Source organism: Calonectris borealis, chromosome 1, assembly GCF_964195595.1.
Source record: "Calonectris borealis chromosome 1, bCalBor7.hap1.2, whole genome shotgun sequence".
NCBI lineage: Eukaryota > Metazoa > Chordata > Aves > Procellariiformes > Procellariidae > Calonectris > Calonectris borealis.
In genome coordinates, this window is record NC_134312.1 from 67,797,173 (window position 1) to 67,818,346 (window position 21,174).

At 42.3% G+C, this 21,174-nt stretch overlaps 1 protein-coding gene across 5 annotated transcripts in view; it reads right to left on the reverse strand.

Moving 5' to 3' along the window:
- Positions 1-21,174, reverse strand: part of WASHC1 (WASH complex subunit 1) — a 45,068-nt gene that overhangs the window by 16,410 nt on the left and 7,484 nt on the right. For 4 of the 5 annotated variants that reach the window (XM_075158655.1, XM_075158646.1, XM_075158675.1 and 1 more), the window contains one exon: positions 16,178-16,331. In XM_075158655.1, coding sequence (XP_075014756.1) covers positions 16,178-16,326 — 149 coding nt within the window. In that variant the 5' untranslated portion in view covers positions 16,327-16,331. Of the gene's footprint in view, positions 1-16,177; positions 16,372-21,174 lie in introns of those variants that run through there. The other variant, XM_075158628.1, reaches the window with a different exon arrangement.

Below are 21,174 nucleotides of genomic sequence, written 5' to 3' on the forward strand. Positions count from 1 at the left end.
ACAAAACTTGGGAAGTGGGAAAGAGAAGAGGCAAGCTCCACACCAAGGTGAGTGAGAAAGGCGAGGCAGCAGAGGCTGGGAATAAACCTCTCTAGAATACCAAAGAACTTCAATTTTATGTCTGAAGTACAAAAGTAAGCAATCAACCAAGGAGAAAGAACATTACAGAGCAGAATGAGAAATGAAGTTGCACAGGAGGATAAAGCAGCCAAAGTATTAAACGACTTTTTCCTTAAAGGAGGACTGTACACATCACAGCAAGTCAGGCTTCTGGTCTCCTCCGAGCCCAGGCTCCAGCCCTGAGAGGTAGCAGGGGGATGCTCAGCATCGCTGTTCTAAACTTCAGGGTACATATGGTAAATTTGTTCTATAAACCCTTGGCTTTTTGCCTAAAAGTCAAGCTGCTTTTTTTTTCAACAAAGCGTGCTTTTATTAAATTCCTCCCTTACTGCAGGAGGTGTGAATTAGAAGGGATGGAGTTTACGGTTCTTGTATTTTATTACATCCCCAGACTCTCCAAGTGGCTGGTGCTGGAGCAGGGTAACAAGGGAAGAAAACAGTTCTGGCTGCCACTCATCCTTCCACAGCACTGGTGCCAAAACCAGCACGATACCATTACTGATGAATGAGATACCATTAAACCTCTAGGACAAGGTTCAGTGGGTTACCAGAAGTGAGAGAACCACTGGTGAGTTGAGGAGAAACTACCTCCCGGGAGGGGAGACATCATCCCATGATGAAAGCAGCAGCAGAAGGTGGTGCTGAGGGAGCTAAGTGTCCATCTTTCTTCTCAGGCTACCGAGCCCCTTCCTCACCTGCTTCTTCCCTGGGACTCAGAGGTACGTCACTGCTCTCCTACTTATATGCTGTGGAAAAGAAGAAAATCTCAAACTTTTTCAAGTATTAACTTGTCTAAGATCTTCTTGAAAAAAGGCCATGGGCTTTTATGGCTCCTCAGGCTGCTGATGTGGTGGGGAAACATCAATGCATCGCCCCCGGTACCCATAACTCAGGGCTTTGATGCACAATCCACCAGACTGAAGCAGGCCTAGAGAGCTAGGCTAGAATATCCAAGTGTGTTCTGGCTGGCTAACAAAGGATAATGTTTTATGAGGCACCAGAGTGTGCTTTACAAACAGCCTTACCGCATACGGATGTTGCTACACGCTGCGCTGGGCCAGCTCAGAGTTCACGCAGCAATGACCAGCACACTCAGAAATGGACTGTGAGAAGAAGCCCAAGCCCCACTCTCCCCACTCCCACGCAGTGCCTCTGCCCCAGCAGCTGGCAACATCGCAGGATTGAGATGGAGAGAGCAGAGGAAAAGCTGCTAAGACATTTACAGTTTACAGCGATCCAGGGAAGCATTCAAAGCCAGTTCACAAAGCCAATTCACCTCAAAAGTTTGAAAGGCAAAAATCAAAAATGCGTGCTTTTATAAGAAGCCAAATATGTTCAACCACTCAAAGAAAGACCAACTTGTTTGCTTTCTGCTCTTCTCTCTCCTTCATATTTAAGCAGTTTTTAAAGTCTTACTTCATGTCTGAGTAAGTGTAATCAGAAACTGTCATCATACACCATCTCTGACAGAAAGAAATCCCAAGTGTGATAGTGTAATCAACATTCCTTCCTCCATTAAGGGTTTGGGTATTATACTAATTAATGTTTATCACACTTTGATTGCTTCTTGAGCCTGATTTGCAGGTGTTTCAGCATTCACATATTGCCCTGCTCCTGTGATGCCGAATGGCTTTTCAGATTGGAGGGTGATCAAGGTTGCCAGGTTATCCTCAGCAGGATCTGGCATACATCATTCTCCACAGGTCATGTTCTCAGACAAAAATAATTTCGTTTTGATTTTTAATCTCTCATTTCACAAGGTGCTCCCACTACTGTGAATTAAGTTTATGTAAAACCAGAAACTTAGAATTTTGACCTATCATCACAGCACCCTCCTCCCTCTTCCCCTGCAGCTTGTTCTCTTCCCCAGAAAAGCAGCTTTTCTTTTTTTCTTTGTCACAAACAAGTTCTTCTTTAACCTTCCAGCCTTTTTACTTGCCTCCCACCACTGACTGATCTGCAAGTGGACAGGCTTTCCTTTTTTTAGAAGAAATATATACTAAGTAGAAAGTCTGTGTATACTAAGTAGAAAGTCTGTGTTTGCAAATAAATTACACAATTAGATCTTCTATTTAAACTATACAGGCTACTTTTTGTCAAACTATTTCTTCATTAACAGTGTTAAGATATATAAACACTACCATCACGGTGACAACTTTTGGGAAGGATGCTCCAAAAGAAATAATGGGAAAAAACTGGTTCTTCTACCAGTATTGCTGGAGTTTCATAGGTGACCTTTTGAATTCCTCCACTGGCAGTGCGGGGGCAGATACTGAACAACACCGTGGAGCTGCTTCCCAGAGCAACAGCCACGGAAATAGTCTTGAGATTAGGCAGCAGATGCTGAAAGTACTAGTAACTGGTTTGTTATCTCTATAGTCTTCACTCATCCTTGCAAAATTCTCACAAGTATTTACTCACTGATGCTCAATCTTTTGTAGTAATAGTCTTAAGTCTTTTTTTTTCCTTTTTCTTTTCTTTTTTTTTGTTTTTTTAAATCACTATTGAAAGGAAGGCTAATCCTGTTTGGACAGAATTTTACAAGACTGTCAGAAGTAAATTTTATTTCCGTGTTGCTTGAAGTTATGGATCATATTTGGTAGATAGCTTGAGAAGGTGTTTTGGCACCTTGTAACCTTAAATTAATCAAATGTGTACACAAACATTAGGTTTCTTTTTCTCCCATCAAAGCTCCTTTTTTAGAATAGCCAAAGATCTTCCTCCCTGTCCCCACAGAGCAGAAAATGTGTATCACCATACAGAGTCACACCAAACGTAAGTAGTGGATAAACGCCCAGGTGACCCTGTGGTGAACGATATCTGGGGGTGGGGAGAGCTAACACCTTTAAAAAGGTCTCAGATTCCTGTGGATTCCTGAGTGTAGAACAACTCCTTCCCAGCCTTCATTTGGGCACCGTGTCTGATCCTATACAAACAATGCTCCTGTTGTTCACTTCACTCTTAATCAACATTATGCTCTACATTTCCTATCAGCAGTAGTCACAGGAGACAGATCAGCCTGGATTTAAATGTCTGATCTGTGCCTTCTCCCAGGTGGGGCTGCAAAAGAAATGCACGAGCCACCAGCCAAAACTGATGTTTCTTCTGAGCTTCACCTCAAGGTAGCAACAGCAGGGACTAGCACTGGCAAGTACACAGCAGCCTCCCCAGCCCTTTTAGCCTGTGCCTCAGTTGAGCCAAAGAAACCTCGCTACATCACCAGGATGATGTGGGAAGGAAGAGTGACATTTGCAGAGCCTTCCTCTCCACTGGCAAGGCAGGCCACACCGACTCAACATTGCAGAACAAGAGGAAAGCCTGGTTTAGAGCAGAAGATCAGGAAGTTTCTCTTTATTCCTAGCTTTCCCCCATACCTTCCAAGTGGTTTTAAATCAGTTTTCTTGACCAAGCTAAGTAGCACACAGTTGCACACGTGTGATAAGAACTGATTTAGTGAACATCCCTGAACGTTCTACATTTAGGCTTGCCCTAAATGTAAGGCTGAATGTACCAGGTAAGTTGAACTCCTGCTCGTTTGTTGGAATGGAGGCTTTTTATACCAACATGGCATATAGCACAAATGCTGCTCCTAGTCTGTTTACCTCCACTACCAAAACAGTCATTGTCACCAAGAATAAGAATGCTGATCAAAACACGCCCGCTTCCGAGCAGAGTATGATTGCTTGTGATAGAAGTTCAAACTCTAATCATGCTCCGAGAAAATCATTGCTTTTCTTTGCATTTAATCAAATATCATTAGAACTTTACAGCTTTTCACCCAAAGATCTCAAAGCAATTTCCAAGCGTTAATTAAGTCTCAGTTGCTTGTGACACGAAGAGTGGAATAATTTGTCCCCCGTGACAAAGGAAATCTGGGGAAATGCACAGTATAGTCCCAGCAGACCAGATTTTCAGTCCATCATTCACTGATTTGAACAATTTTTGCTTTAATTCACAGGAGTTAACACATACATTTCAGTAGTTGTTTAATTTTCAGTTTTACTGAGTTTAAGACCACCTGTGCAAGTACTTCCACACTCTTCAGTGCCTCCCCATTTCCAAATCTGTCCCACTACTGCTCTCTAGAATAAACCACAGCCAACAAGCTCTGATGCAAAACACTGATGATTCTCTCCATCACCACTTCTTTCTCTGGATGCAAAATATACCCCTTCCTCTCATTTAAGACATAAGTTTGAAGGTAAAAGTTTTTGCATTGGCTTTAAATTTTCCCCACTTCCCAGTAGCTGATGGCAATCACACAGAATTTGACTTGCACGTCACAAGTTGAACCCTTCAGTCCCCTTTTCAAGAACAGATACTTAAAAGCTATCATTTACAAGCTAGTAATCACACAACAGTCACCAACTAAAATCAGTCTCTATAAAAACCACTGTCCTGCACCATTGGAGTTGCGTATTCAGGAGAAGGAAAGCCTAACCAAGAAAATGGACTTGCTACCATAAAGCAGTCTGTTTCATCAACGGTTAAACCCTCAAAGACAACTGCACTTCATCTCGTCTTCTTGTAATTCTTAGCTCCTTTCTGACTTCCACCATGTAATAAGGGTCTGCCTCTGTGGTCTTTCCTCACTTTGTCCTGACCTATTGAGGTTGTCATCAGATACTTGGTAAATGACCTAACTAGCTTTTGAAGGATGACTTGGAGTACCCAGGTCATTTTGTTTTGCTCTCAATACTGTGTTTCTGCTCATCATATTTGCTGCAGCAATCACCGTACTTTCAACAGCTTACAACTCAATCAAATTTCTTCTATTCCCTTCCACTCTTCCTTCAATTAGATACTTCTGCCCACGCGAGCATTGCCACTCACTGCTTCTGCTCAGCAGTCAATGATCCTCCTTAGCATCTTGTGAAGACCAGTGACGACTCCTAAGATTCCCCCAAAATTTAGCTACAATGAAAACAAGTCCAATCACATAAGATAACTGTTTCTGAGAAAGTGTATCGGCCCTTTGCCAGTTATGAAACCTCACTGCTAACTGCATCTTTTCTCTTTCTCACCCATGCTTCGAATTTGAACTTCTTCTCATAACAGATCCTTCTCTTTCAAAACAGGTCTCCTTCTCTTAAAGGAAAGATTTCTTTCTGTATTTTTTGCAAATGGAGCTTTTTATTTCAAAATATTTGCTCTTCAGAAACAGAGGTTGTTTAGTGTTACTTCTTCATTTTCCTACAATCAATTGCAATCAAATCTCAAAAGGCACCTTCTATGATATGCCCATCAACAAGCTAATTTGAGCCTAAGTGCTTCTTTAACAAATGAGAGTAACTCTTTATGACACATTATCCATCTAACACCTTTTCTGAGTGATTGCAGCACTTTCTTACTTTCTTGAGGGATTTCTAGTTACTTTTCCCCACAAAACTTTGGGCCCTGGGCAGAGATTTTTCTAACAGCATCAAAGAGCAGATGCCTCTCTGCTTGGACTGACAGCTGCTCTGTCATTTCAATGAAACAGTCTGTGGCACATCAGTGATCAGACATCACCTTTAGAGCAGTTCTAGACACATGATTTCATTTTCCTCACTGTCCTTTTAAAACTCATCTTCCCCATGTAGTGACTCGCAAATAGTCGTTAAGAATGCAAATACTAGCTTCACAATAATACCAGAACAAATTTGTACGGTATACTTTTCAAACCGCCTTCCTCACCCCAAAACTGCCAGGACTGTAAATTCATAAATTTTAATAGCCTAACCACTCGCCCTGTGACATACTCACACAATAAATGTTCTCACAGACCAATGCCTTTAGCGGCAGCTAATCCCCTCATCCCAGCTAAAAGTAAGCATGAAGCATAATGAAGGGCATGATTTTGGCTGTGGAGTTGTTTGGGTTTTTCCCCCCCAAAAATCGCCTATGTGCTAGAAAGATCAAAGAAAACCCTGCCAGGTGCTCAGTAACCCAACAGGAGTTGGGAGCTTCTCACCCTCCCTCCCTCAAAAAAGTCACACAAAGTCTGAACTCGTTCTGGAATCAACAATATCCAGCCACTCTGAAAAGTATTGCTCTTGAAGCAAAAACAAAGAAACCCAATCATTGGGCCAAAGTAACAGAGAGAACTGAACTGTGGAGACCGTACACTTTTAGTTTCTTGGTGCTGAGCTACTGGAATGACTGGCATGTTATATATATTTCATAGATAATCAGAAAGGCTATTCCTGCTGCACAACGACAGAGCAGAAGTGCAACAGCTTTACCTTCTCTTCTAAAAGAAACGTCCTGTTATGCCTCTTAAGCCCATCAAGCACGTCTTCTTATTCAGCTTTGATGGTAGATCTAAAATGAAAGTCCTAGAAGTAAAATAAAACTAGGTATTTGCATTTTAAAATGTATATTAATCCAGAATAAGGATCATATTCTTGGATAAATTAAGAATGGAATCCAACTCAGAAGATACTAACTTACTCACCTGGGGTTTCTCTTTAACACACTTTACCATCCAAATCCTTCATCCCTGGCTCCAAAAATAATTTTTATCCCCTCCTCTCCCTAATGGCACAGCATGGTGGATTCCTTCAATAAAATGACTGCCTGGAGGATTTAGATGGAAGAAAAACAAGAACTCTTTCATTAATGTCTGCAAATGAATCTGTTGTCTCCAAAAGCGCTGCTCTGCCTTAACTGTCAGTTGCATTTACACCCTAACTTTAACCTACCCCATTTGGAAAAGCCCAGTGACAGCACCACGGCTAGTCAGAAAGGAGGACCATGGAAAGAGAATTTAATCTGCCAGTCAAGTGCGAAGAATAGACCTTTGGCACTGGTATTTCCTCCCGCAACTCTCCCCGCAGTGTGCACACTCTCATTTATATAGGGGCGAGCCTGTAATACACATTTCAAGCCACTCAGCGTTATTTTCCAGACAGTTTTCTCCACTCTAGATCCCTGATGGAAGTCATGCCTGTAAAACAAAGTGACTTATTTGCATCTCTTCCTCCAGGGCTGGCTGAGTAGACAAAACTCATCCATAGGAACAGAAAATGACGCCAACACATGGGTGAGAGTCCAGCATCTGAAGCTGGTTGAGAAGGTAGAGCTATCACTTTGTGTAAGAAAAGAATGACATGGCAATTGTGTCAAGAAGAGTGGGAGTGGGAGAATCTGACAATATTGCCAAACCTGCAGGCTAAGAAACTAGAAAAAAGGGAACATCCCTTTTGCTGTGAGGCACACACTGACTTGTTGTTATGATCTGCTTCTCCTTGGGTATTTCCAGAGAGTAATAGCTACAGTCACTTGGGGTCAGGAACTGGGGGGAAGGGAATGCCTCTCTGGATGGGGAAGTTTATAAAATCTTCTCCAAATCTCTGTTAATTAACAGCTACCTCCTACCCTAGTAGTTTATAGACATGACTTATGGCTGCACAAAATCTCAGCCTCTGCATCTCCCATCAAGAAGATCTGGATCCTTCCAACCCACAGCCATCCAGAGTACTTCAAGGAAAGGAAGTTCACTCAGCTACGCAACAAGCAGAGCTTCAGAGTTCTCCTGGAGAACTTCCCTCAGGGCACCACAACTGTGGGAAGACATTAGGGAAGCACACTTAACACTCTCATGATGAAGTACTGCCATGAGACCTCTTTGCATTAGTCACTCTAGTCACCCACAGCTGTGGCTGGGAGGTCAGTCCCACCTCTGCTCTCCAGGCCCAGCCTTCAAGGCACCTGGCTCTGCCTGGACCCTGAATTGACACTGACATCTCACTAACCTACTGAGGGATTGGCACCACAGCTGTTAGCAAAACACAGCCAGAGACGCACTGTAACCCAACTTGTCCACCCCTTACCCTCTAAAACTTGTTTCCCTACCACGTGTTCCCAGCTCATGCTGAACTGCTGCTTTCCTCCAACCCAACACTACCTTTAAGGCACGCCCGAACATTTATGAACACCACATACAAGTGATTCATGCATCAGCATCTGTCTGAATCGGGTAGAAACTCTGAAACAACATTCAAGAGAGGAGCCTAGAAAAGGTGCCAACATGCCCATGCAGCTCCGGCTTCAGAATTAACTGAAAATAAACATGCAAAGGTGGACGCTTGGTCCCATTGTAAAGACTTGCATTGCTCACTGGAACAAGTGTTTTTGGCACGTGGTAAGGAGGACAGATCACCACCACTTCCATCCCCTGCCAAATTTTTTGACTTCTTTCTCAAAGGGCTCTCAGTGCTCTTGCTATGCAGAAAAGCCTGCTTTAGGCTTCAGTGTGGAATTCTCTTTTCACATTTTTCACATCTTTAGACCATTATGGATACAACATCACCATTATTATTTCCGCATACATTACTCTCATGCTCTAGGATATTACAACTTTCAGCCATTTAAAACCTCACTGCATTAATGCATCAGACAGTATTTCTGAAGTCCATACGCTTCCACAAGCATCAGCTGGTTCAGACCCTGCTACACAGAGCTTCAAAGAAGGTTATTTCACTGCAGCTGGGCTCCAGGCCATTCACACACTACCTTTTCAATCCAGAGACAGTTCAGTAAGCAAGAAGTTACATCTTGTCAATAGCAGAGAGGTCCTCTTGGGCTTCCACTTCTTAAAGCAGTAAAAGCAGGGGTAATTACACCTCTGTACTTTTTGTTACAAGATAGCTCATAGAAGTTTAAACCAATTTATAGCAGTTGGGGGTATACAAAATGATCCATCCTTCAATTTAGTCACAGCTCTGTCCTTAAATGGACTGTGTTTTAAAATAATTGTTGGTGAACGAAGCCAATATTTATCAAGATAATTACTACTTACCTCCACAAACAGGTCTAACATTTGTTTCTTTTGCCTCTTCCTGCTACAAGCAGTATTTCCATAGATGGTTTTGAAACTGGCTTTATCTGTTTTGGAACATGGCCTTTGAATAACAAACAATGGTAGCTACTACCTGTGGCACCTCTTGTGTTAAAATCATGGTTCTTTAAACATTTTAGAAAAGTTTTGCTGAACCATAGGGAGTCTATAGATGGTAGTAACTTGATTTGAGCCTGATTTTATGTGTTTGATTACAGACACATAAAAATATGAACAAAAAGCAAAGAAAATTAAGTCAAAAAGCCACTATGAACTGCATGTGATTGGACCAAATGTTTTTTGTTTAGGGATTTTCTTCAAGATGCAAAGTTTGGCTGCATGAACAGAGTCTGCACAGCAGACACATCCTAGAACAAGTTTCTATGCTATCAAGAACTTATTTTTATTAAGCGTGTTAAGATTTATCACAGACTCTTCCAGGACACCTCTTTTCAGGAAATCCAACTCATGCAGTTGTAGACAGCAACATCCCTGTTAAAAATGATCGGCGTTGCCATAATCAATGCTCTAGAAGCTAAGATGGGATTTCCTCTTGCTCGTGACCAAACAAAGAAAATAAACCAAATACCTAGAAAGCAAAGCCCTCCTTTACTGAAACAGCAACCTCGCCTCCCTGTTCTCTTTCGGTATCATTCCTTCACCCTTTGAGGAGTAGCAAATCCTCCTTCTGAGAATGGATCTGATCTCCCCAGAGTTGCAAAAGCAGAATGAAAATTCCTTCCAGACAGGAAGGAACAGATTCAGGCCTCAGGATGGTCAAGCCATAATGCATATTCTACTGGATATTTTTCCAGCTACCGAGCTGCACTTATGTAGGTAGATGCATCTTACACTTCTTCCTACTTTCGAATCTCTTACATATTTTCTAAGGGAGTCTGTCTTGCCCTGTCTTTAAGGACCAGGGAGAGAATTAGCTCAACAGAACTTGAAAGCTGCTACTCAATATTGAGTTTTCTCCAACAAGGCACACAGTACAAACAAGAAACTACCCTGTCAGGGTTAAAAAAATCACAAACTAAAATAAAACAATAAACCATATGTACCAAAGTTACCTAAGTTTCTCCCTACTGTTTGCCTTTCCTATTGCACATGCCATCTGTTTTGATCAAACTGTCTCACATTTCCACTAGGTATTCCACTACCATGAAAGGCCCTGTAAGAGTAGAAAGAAACCTCTCAGGAGCTCCAATAAGTCCGAAATTGTTGCCTGCCTCCTTTTGCTAAGCAGCTTTGAGACCAATTCCAGAAGTGGGAGAACACCTCTCCTGCAATTTTTGCATTTTCCTTCACTTTTTTAGTACTTACAGCAAATTGACACCTCAGCAGTTTAGCATGATTGATTGCACCTAAACCACTCATTTTATTTTTAGTGACTGAGGATATGAGTATGGCTTGTATTTCCTTTGTGCTCCTGGATGGCCATTTCAGCATCCTGGACACAATATTCCACCATTTTCTTTTCAGATATAGAATCAAGCATTAAGAGCCCTTCCTCCTGACAGAATGTTTTCTGTAGCTAATGCAAACTCATCTCATGCTTTGAGAAATATTTTGCATTAATGCCAGCACTGAGTCTTTTAGTTATTCATTAAAATTTACCACTATTTGCAGACCTGCTATTAGGTGTGAAAAGTTTAAGTCTGCTTGGAGGAGGACATTGAAGGTGAAGCACTTCAATCATTTCTTTAAATTGCTCGTTTTAAACTATGCTGAAGGCCTTGTTAGTGTACAGAAAGCTATAGCTCTCTCACCAAGTTCAAGACTGCCTTTCAATCACTTAAGGCAGAACAGATTGATCACCCTCCTTTTGGGGGAATGGGATTCAAAGATAAACAGACTGCTAGTGAAAGAAACTGATGTGGAAGAGCTATTGTTAGCAGACTTAGAGCAAGGGCTTAAGTAACCATCACTACATTTCAATGACAATGCCATAAAAATCATCTCGCTTGCAGAATCAAATGTAGCCTTCTGCTCCTCTCCTTCAAAAGACACATTTAATCTCTGGAAATCCAAAAGACACATATTTTCAGCACTTTCTGAGATGAGCAAGAATCCTGTCTTGCTAATTCTCCACCATGTTTGTTTCATTTTGAAGGAATAATCTTTTTATGACTTAACACCATTCAGTCTCCTCTTTCCTACTATTCCCATTTCATTTCAAGCTGCGACAGCTCTATCTGTGCCCCTTCCCACCCGCTGCCCCACGCCATGGGCTGTGAAGGTATCTGAATTGAGCCTGGGTCTCAAATCCCGCAGGATTTTTAGCTTAGGGATTTTAGCAGCATCCAGAAAGAGCTGTAATCTGGACTACTGCAGAACAGTCACTATCCCTTTGCCTCTTTTTGAGGGCATAGGATGCTTGCTACTGCCAGCTGCCACCAACCTTCCAGGCATGCGGATCTGATCTCCATATGTCCCCTCCTAAAGTCTACCCAATCGTTTGGGAACCTTTCTCAAGCTACATCTTTACAAGCTTTCAAATTTAGCTTCCAGAGGACCATGAGAGATAAAACAAACGAGTAGTTTCTTACAAAGTGTGTGCTACTCTTAAAAAAAAAAAAAAAAATCCACATTACTTGGACAGGCCTCTACAAGAATAACCAGTATCTGCAGGCAGAATTCTTCCCTCTGTCTTCCCCATGCTCCATGTCCTCATGTCTGCAGGACTCATCCACTCACTTATTTACCTCACTGTTTCTACTTAATCTTCCTGGCAGCAAATGACTGCTCCTACAGTCCCCAGAGAGGTCTCTGAAACTAAACTAGACCTAGCATCCTCTCTCAGATGGCCTCTGGGACAACTTCAAAGTACCATGAGGTGACTTGTTGCTTAACAAGAGCCATATCACTCTCAAATTAACTGGAGAAAAATTGATTCCCTGTGCTACAGTCAGCCTCCTGGTGTACTCACCTGAATGGTGACCCATCACGATGGAGCCCTCTTGACAGCTCTCCTCCTAGTAAGATCAAACCCTTATAGCCAGCAGAGGAACAACTACGATGCAGTGTTCAAGCTCCAAGCTGAATCCCAGAGCCACAGTGCACAACAAACAACACAGTACAGCTTGCAGCAAGACCCTTCTTTGCAAGTTTCCACGAACATTTAATAATACATTCCACAGACCTCCAAAATCAAGTACATTCTTATGGAGAAATTCAGTCACCCATTTCCATTATTGATCATCATGACTAATCACGTAATAGGCTTAAAACAAGGGTGGGAACACCCAAATGCACCTCATGGTCAAGGTTTTGTCTGCATTTTCATTTTCAGGACTACTTGTATCTCAACCCTGCTCCTGTCCCAAACATCCCTTAAGGCTCTGCTGCCCAGCCAGCCACTCCTTACCTTCCTTAATCACACACCTACCAGACTTTCTCCCCACGCTTAACAGCATTTCCACAGTGCTTTTGTTTTCCAACTACCGCTTTCGGAAGTGTGGCTCTCAGTTAAACCTCTGTTTAATATTAAAGCCCTTTTCAAATATTTAATATTAAATTAATTTGAATCCAGTTGGGGAGGAACAAAAAGGATATGCCTGTTTAGCAAAATACTATTCCAGACAAGCAAAAGACACTGAATAAATATCTTTAAAAAGATAAACCCAGAAATTCTTTCTTAAACTGAAAAAAAGAAGCACGAGGATGAAAAATTTTGTATACTGGACAACTTGTGGTTGGATCACAGGCAAAGGAGACCAAGACCTTGATAACAACATTCCAACCCCAAGTATTTGTTTTCTTTATACTACTGTAACACTCCATGAGATAACTTGCATAGGCAATTTTCCACAAACCTGTTATACAAAAGTGTGCACTCTGAATAATGAACTGACATATTAGAGGTTATTAACATCTCCTGGCAACAAAAACTCTCCTCAGAAATTGAGAAATCCCAAAGGGCAAGTCAGCTAACCAGGGGGACATCTTGGAAAAGCTAAACCCACCACCTATCTGAAGTACTTATCACAACAACATTTCTGTAAAAAATTCCACAGCACATGATTCCAACACAAGCTGTCACCCAGAAAATGCTGGTAATGATGAAACAAATAGATAAAAGACTATTGGTTAATTGAGTGTTTAAATTGGTCATTTTGCCTCCTGTGACCTATACCAAAAGTCCTCCTTAAAAGTCCAGGAGTTAAACTCGTATAGATATTATGTCAGATTGGCTATGTTAGAATATTTATGTTTTAAGCAGTAGCATGTATTAAAATCTCAGTAGCTATAGGCAATGAATCTGATCTTCACTGCAGCTTCCACAGCAGATTAATTACATGAATTCAGTTAACATACACAAGGTTAAAACTTCCATTACTCCAAAAAACAACCCTGGAAAGTATGTGCAGCCTCTTGATCTCCTCACAGTACTGATATCGGCACCAAGAGGACAGGGCTTCCTAAGAGGACAGGACTGTTGACTGTACTGACCTAAGACATCAACCTGTACTGCCCAGCAGCCAAGAGCCTGCCAAGGTCAGTGCTCTCCCTCTGCAGGATATGGTACTTTGCTGTTCTCCATGTGGAAGAGGCCGGATGGGTCCCTGCTCCCAAGGGTTAGGAATATAACAGAGGGATGCTGAGGTACCCCCTGCCCTTTCTTAGTGATTCCAGATCGCAGTCCAGGTGCACTGTTAGCAAGGTACAGAGAAGGTTTAGCTGCTATGCGTTGCTAGACCTGCTCTCCAAGGCTGTTCCCAGTGGGTCTGCTCTGGGTCTCAGCCATAATTTACCTGTTTTTTTGCACCTGCACATCCCTTGATTCTCCACAAACTAATGAACTCTGCAAAGTGCCTCATTCACCATGTACCTTGCCACAGTTAAACTTAATAGCAAGTCAGCTTGTTTGAGAGCATTTGGAAAGAAGACAGCTTGGCAGAGACTTGTCTCATAGGTTATTTCCCAGATTCCCCAAAGCAGGGGGGGGAAGGGGAGGAAACTGAGAAGGGGATTTCTTTCTCCCAATTCTCCAAATGCAAAGGTGTCTTTCTTGTGCCCCCTTGAGAAGACTGAATCCACAGGCACTTTTCACCACTGCTGCTTCTGCACAGCCACTGACTGGCCCAGGGAATATTTCTTCTACAACCACAACAGTACCACAGTTGCCTTCAGCCAGTTTCCAAATAAAGGGAGAAAAAGCTCACCTTCCTTGCACAATGGATGGACATGTTCATTTTAAGAATTCATACTCAATTGTCACGTCAGCAACAACTCAAAGAAGAAGCTTTGATCAGCTAACATGGAAAAAAAGATTTGGTTGGGGAAAGATTCCTCTTTCCATAGAGAGTAAGAGAGACTCTTTCATTTCATCATCAACAGATTACAAATTGGCTTCCCACTCCTGAAAGCACTGTACCAATCCAAGTGTTCCCACAAAACAACCCAGAACATCCGCATCTTTGTAGTACTGAAGTAATGAGTTTGACACACTTAACTGAGTCTGCCATACTGAACAAGTTTCCTCTCCATCAACATCGCAAGCTGCTGTTTTGCAGATCAGAACAGTTAGCTTCCCCAGATAAGGCAGCTCCTTCCTGGAAATGGAAGATAGAGCTGCTTTCTCAGGAAAGGGAAGATAAAAGGTCACTCTTCACTAAGTGGCAAAGTTCTTACCTTGAAAGCTTTGCCCCTTGATTGGCATGGAACAACCAAGGTCATGGAACTCTTAATCAGACGCCTGCATAATTACTAAATCGTTATTAATTATATCAGAGAGCCAAGACCTCAGAGGAAAGGCAAAGCAAACAAAGAGCCCAATGAAGCCTCCTCTGTTGTTGGAAAAAATTGGTAATTAAAAGTCATGAGTGCACCAAAGAGTGAGGGAACAGCATCACAGTCACTGTTCAGGACTCAGGAGTGACTTGCATACAAAACAGCAGGCTTGTCTCCCTGGGGAAATTACAGGGTACTGCGTTACAAAGCAGCGCGTAGAAGGGAAAAATAAAAAAAAGAAAAAAAAAGAGATGGAGAAAGAACCACTCCTGTTTTATCAATAGCTTTATTTGCCCCACAGAGAGGGACAGCACTGCCAACCAGGCCCAAGTTTGAGGTGCCTTCCACATGTTTCTGGCAGCTCTAGAAAGCCTTCTCCCAGTCTTATATTATGAAGGGTTGCCATACTGAGAAGTGCACAAAAGAATGAGACCTTGTGTTCAACCTAATCCAGCCTACACACAGTCCTGGCCCTTGCCCAGGAACCCTTCCCCAACCAAAAGCCTTTATTTGGCTCAATGACCTGAGCTCAGCCTTAGTGACTACCTTTTCCCCAGAGGCTGCCCTTCAAAGTATCGCTATAAAAAAAATCAAAGAACTTCAATCTGCCCTTAAAAAGCCAAAAAACTCAAAAAAGAAAGAATGCCATGGTCCTGCTCACACCATAATAAATCAAACTAAGTAGTCATGATCCCCACTGAAACCAAAGCAAGTGCTTTTGCTAATCAGGCTATGAGAACATAAATGGTGATCTGTTTCTATGCTAATGATAAGATATGCCAACTCAGGGCACTGAGATATCAAAGATGTCATTGGATGAAAAAAGGCACCACGCTATTTATCATCATTTGCAGGCAAACACAAGAATCTCTCTGATCTGCTGTATAGGTAGTTTTATAGATCCAATCCTAAAGATGACCATATGCAAGAGATGGCAAGTCTGGGCCAAATCCCCAAAGAGATCAGTTTAGATGGATTATGAGACTGTGGCGAGAAGAACAGACACTCTCATGCACTCAGCCCTCCCAACATACAAAAAGAGAAGTGCAAAACACCAGAAGCCCAAAGAGAACAATTTGTGTAAGTGCCAGAGATCAGAAAAACGAGACATTTTCTACTCCACTGCTCCAAGTATAATCACTCAAAAAGACCTATCTTCAAGATACTCTGAATAGGAAAGTCTCCCATTTAAAACATAAGCAAGAAGGAATAAAGGATAACTGCAGCAGACGCAGTAATGCAATTTGTGGGAGTCTGCCACTGAATAAAAAATTAATAACAAACAACCTCTGGCTAACAGCAGCCATTTCATTATCCTTAACTTTGACAGACCCAAATTCAATAAACTTTTATTGAAGTGCATCTGGTCCTTCTTTACCCCTTTTCTGAACTTCCATTGCTTGCCAATGCAATGCCCTTTCACTGCTGCAACCTTATCACAGCACTCTGTTACCTATTGCTGAATGCTAAGCTCCCAACCCCCACGTGACAGCACCGTACCTGTTGAAGATATCGCCCGACACCTTTTGCAGATACTGAAGTGCATCTGCCACCTGCTGAACAGCCTCCTCCCTGCGTAAGTCCGGTTGGATCAGGGGGACTGAGTACGTCTGCCCTTCCAAAAAGTGCTTCTGTGCTACTGTAGCCATTGTGCCTAAAGGAAAGAGCAAATAAGTCATTACAGTAAACACACTTCCATTTTATTACAGCTTTTATTCAGGGACTTCCACTCTCCGCTCCCCTAATTATTTTAGGAAAATGTTTGCAACGGAATCGGTGAGCTGAGGAGAAAGGCACAAGTTGGTTGACATACTGGATTTTTAATAAATCCAAGGTAGCTACAGTGAGATGGGAGTCTCTTGTTTATCTGAATGCTCTTGGGAACCATAATTTTATTTTTAGTGTGATACTTAACAAATCTCTGCTCAGTACTGTGCTGAAAACAAAGACCACACTTTGGAGCAAAGTCAGTTCAGGGTGGCGATAAGACTCATCAGAAATCACCCTGTCCCCTCCTCCCATCCTCATCTTCCAGATGGATATATTTCAGGTCATTCAACCCCATTAGCAAAATGCAGTATTTCATCTTACACTTCTGCTCCAAGAAACACAACCACCGCTCCCTTCCAAGAGCAGCTATGAAATTACAGGGCATGCATGTGCACACACGCCCTTGCTCCAAGTAGGTTAATGACAGTTCTTCCATTCTGAGACTCCCAGGAGCTGCTCGTTGCTTCTGGTGACTAGATTTTTCCTCAGTAACTATCTTGAAAGAAGCCTCCTTATTTTAGGATCCTTTCACATATAAAACCTAAACAGTAACTGGAATCTTTCAGTGGTGTTCAACACAGCATCAGAGCAGTATGCATGCTCCTGGATACAGCTCAATACCACTGCTCAACAGTTCAGCCAGGAGAAGGCTATGCATCCCCCACCTTTCCATCCTGCCAGCCTTGCTCACCTCTCCCTCAGCAATTCCCAAAGAGTCTGCCTCCCACGTTTTTGCTCACAAAAAACCCAAAAAAGTTCCCAGGACACGGAGGACGGTATAGAGAAGAAATCCATTTATCTGAGCACATTAGAAATTTTAAACTCACAAATACATTACTGTTAGGACAGCCTGATTAATGAGCGGAGTACAGCAGACATGCAGTTTTCTAACCCAAACTCTGCTGCTAGGCCTATGCAACTCCCTTCAAACTTGTTTTCTCTGTGTCTTGCTCATTCAGTCTGCAAAAACCACAGTCTACAGCTGCTCATTACAGGGTTTCATCACACAGAGTGCTGTACATCCGTATAAGAAAATATTCATTAAGCTGAAGAGAAGCAAAACAAAGGAGGATCAAAAAGTAAGGTATCAGAAACAGAGAGAGATATCTCAGGACACAACATATTCCCTCCATGGTACTCGGAGGTCTGCAGGAGCTAGTCCAGGCAGCTCTGCTGTGTGCAAACCATATTCCAGCCTGTACAGCAGAGCAGGCTGAGAATAACATAGAAACACAGCCTATATTGGAGAAATTCACAAAACAAGAGCCTGAAGAGATAGCTACAGCATAAAACAACTGTTTAATAGGTGAAAATTAGAGGGGTCTTCACACATTCTTTAAATTCCTTATCTTGCTTCACAAAATGAAAAGATATCAGATTAGACTTGCCTGCAGCCATTCCTGTACATTTAAGAAACACCATCCACCCTCTCTGAATGTGTCCTTTCTGATCCTACCCTAGCAGGTTAGGAAAGATTTTCTGTAAATGTGATGTGGCTGTTGTTTTACGGTTCTTTTTTTGGGGGGTGGGGTTGGTTGGAGTTGGGTTTTTTTTGGGGGGGAGGGTGTTTAATAATGAATCATATGAGAGGAAGAAGGAGGAAACCTAGGAGCCTTTCCACAGGTAATAAATTGGCAAAATCAAGCCCAGCCATCAGAAGACCTGGCTCTGCTGCAGGACGCCTAGACCTATTCTGTTTCACTTCATGCATCACTGGCAGCCAGACTCTGCATCCACACTCTTTAGCGGCAATGTTTGCACACTGATTAGTCTTCTTGACTGGGCCTATTCAGCAGGCAGGAAATTATTATTTAGAGTTGTAAAGCATACAAGTTAATTTGAGAGGAGTACAGCTAATTTTGAGATGGCATTTTTTTTATCTGCTGACCACAACCAAGCTTGAACCCTTTTGCTTTCAAATCTACTATTTGACTGACAACACGGAACAAAGATAACACAGCGAGTGCGCAGTTATGAGATACTTAGGTTCCAGCAGCAAAACAAGTTTACGATCCTCCCTGCTACTGGTCACACCTCTTCTGTTGCATCAATGCTGCTGAAGTTTGGGATGCCTATTTTTAACTCACATCAGTTCAATGACCCAATTTACCGCAGCCAGATAAACAGCTGTAATTGCCCAGTCATGAAAGAGAGTGGGAAGCAGGGGCAAGAAGGGGACTTCCTAAACTTGTTCCACTATCAAAACCATTACCGTGTAATGGTAATCCTGTCCCGCAGGATGAGAACGCCAAGCTTTTCACCTCTTGAGAACAGATGAGATTATACAGCCCCAGTATGATTTCCCAGACTCTCACCAATCCTAATTCTCTTAGTGACCTTTCTAAAGCCAAGCTCAGTTCAGCTGCTGACTGACAGATGCTCATACTCAGAAGCAGCACTCCCCTAGCTACTACCAAACTGTTTCTTTCCTCGCACTCAGAAGCTACAGACTGTTCTCCAGGGCCCACTGCTCCCTTGCAAAGAGAGGAGCACACAGTAGTGGGGCAAAGCAGGAAAAGCCCCGGGTGCTCCTGCTCGCACTGTTACAATTCAGCCGTCAGTAAACTTCAGTCTCACAGGTTCTCAACGCAGCCTCTCACACGAGCTCCAGACTCTCACCTTTCCTAAAAAAAACACATTAGAGAAATGTGGTAGACTCACAGTGGGAACTGCTATCTGAGACAGATACAAGAGACAATTCTTTCTGTGCAAGGTAACAAATTAGAGATTTATAGCAAGAAAGAGGAAAAACAGCAACAGCCTTCTGAATGACTAGACTTGGGCTAAATCCATTGCTACAGCTGCTATTTATTACCTCTTGGGACCAAACTAACTGGAGAAACAAGCCAGTTTTACAAACACTTTGAGTAAAGGCCTGACCATATGCTTAGAATAAAGGCAGAATTGCTTCCTGTAACAGACAGGGACTGCAGGAACAAGGAAGATTTTAATAGGGAAAATTCAAATTTTATATTTTATTAATAGGGAAAATTCAAAATATTCCCAACAAAAGTCTGGAAGGAAAGCAAAGACTGAATGTCACTCAGCAAGACTGACTCTTCCTTTATCTCAACCTCCAGTACACTGAGAAGGAAGCAGCACATTTCCTTGCCATGCTCCATTACCAGAATTAGGCATTACATAAAAACAAAGTGCTGCAGATTAGAAATATCTCAGCTGTCCCACCCTGCCCAATGGAAGCCAAGTCTTCATGTAACATACACACCAAAGGGCAAATAAAATGTTTGTATCTTACACATGGAAGTGACTTCTACAAAGCAACAAACTGGTTCCGGTATCACTCCAGAATCTGTGTTTCAGCAGAAATCACAGCATCCTGGGATTATGACAGCCAACATGAAATACTCAGATGCTACAGTGAGAAATGGGCATATAAAACCCAAAGCAAGTATGATTCAGACGAACAGATGTCAGATCACCCAAGAGATTTAGTCATTAGTGGTATGACCACCTGTGGGTCACACAAGGCAGAAGAAACAGCAACAGGGCTCTTTTTTTGTGATCAAAGAGGCTCTGGAAAAGAGTTGCAGCATCTAGGGGCTCCAGCCACTCTTTATTCAATTCTTTTTTCTGTGTCAACTTTCATGATCAAGACAAATCTGCTTTGATGTTATATAATAACCTCATTTGCCTTATTAAATTGCAAACAAAGAGAAAAAGGTTGTTTTCTCACTGCACCACCTGCTTACGAGTACTATATTCTGATTTGGAAGTTCTGACTAGAGCTAGCAACTGCTCAGATTTGCACTTTTGCCTTAAGCTGTCTATGCCTTTAACCTCAAGCAAGCTGGTACAAAGCTCATCAGGGCTGGTGGTGGCTATCTCTCTGCACCCAAAGCTGCTCTCTCCCTCTCAGTTCCAATATTCACGCTAGCAAAAGCTGAGCGAAACAACAGCAGTGGGAAATGCAACATCAACCTCCACCAGACTGTCTCACCTTTCCAAAAGACTTACACCAGGATAGACACCTGAAAACCCTGGAGTGCTTAGCCTGTATCTGGAACCAGCAGCTGGTCATACTGTTCAATCATCACAAGCAAGTCTAATACTCTCATGGCTACGTAGAGTTTTGCAGCTCCAAACCCAGAGAAAGAAGTATACAATTCACTGCTCTAGATAGGTAGAGGAACACTCCACCTACCTTGCTCATCTCTTGGGTTATTTCCCCCTGGACCCGAGAATAAAACTCCTTATGTCAAGGCTAAGCCCAAGAGAACGTGTTACAGAGCAAACAGAGTCTGTAAGAGAGGCAACACTCCTGTAAGTTCTTTAGAAATTTTTGCTCTATGGAGGACCAATCACTGAGATAGTTATCTACAAACAAAAAACCCTCATAACCTTGAAATACCTTAATTTTTCAAGGGAACGTAAACAAAGGCAATATTAAGAAAATAATTTGGCTGCCCTCAATACAGGCAGAGACTGTGAAGTTATGTACAAGCACTTACCAGATGCATGCTTTGCTATGAAAATAAAGGGAGAATAAAGCAAGCCACCAATATTTGCTTTTTTAACATGCTTCAAGGGATTAAAAAAAGGGGGTTCAGGGGAGAAAAGGGCTTAAATACTTTGAAAAAAATCAGTGTATATTCTTCAAAGACACAAGGGCTGCTTCAGCAATTACTGTGCTGCTGCTTCTGTCACTGCACTGGAAAGGCAGCATGAACTAAAAGCCTTTAATTCCCACATGCAGTAACATCTCCAAG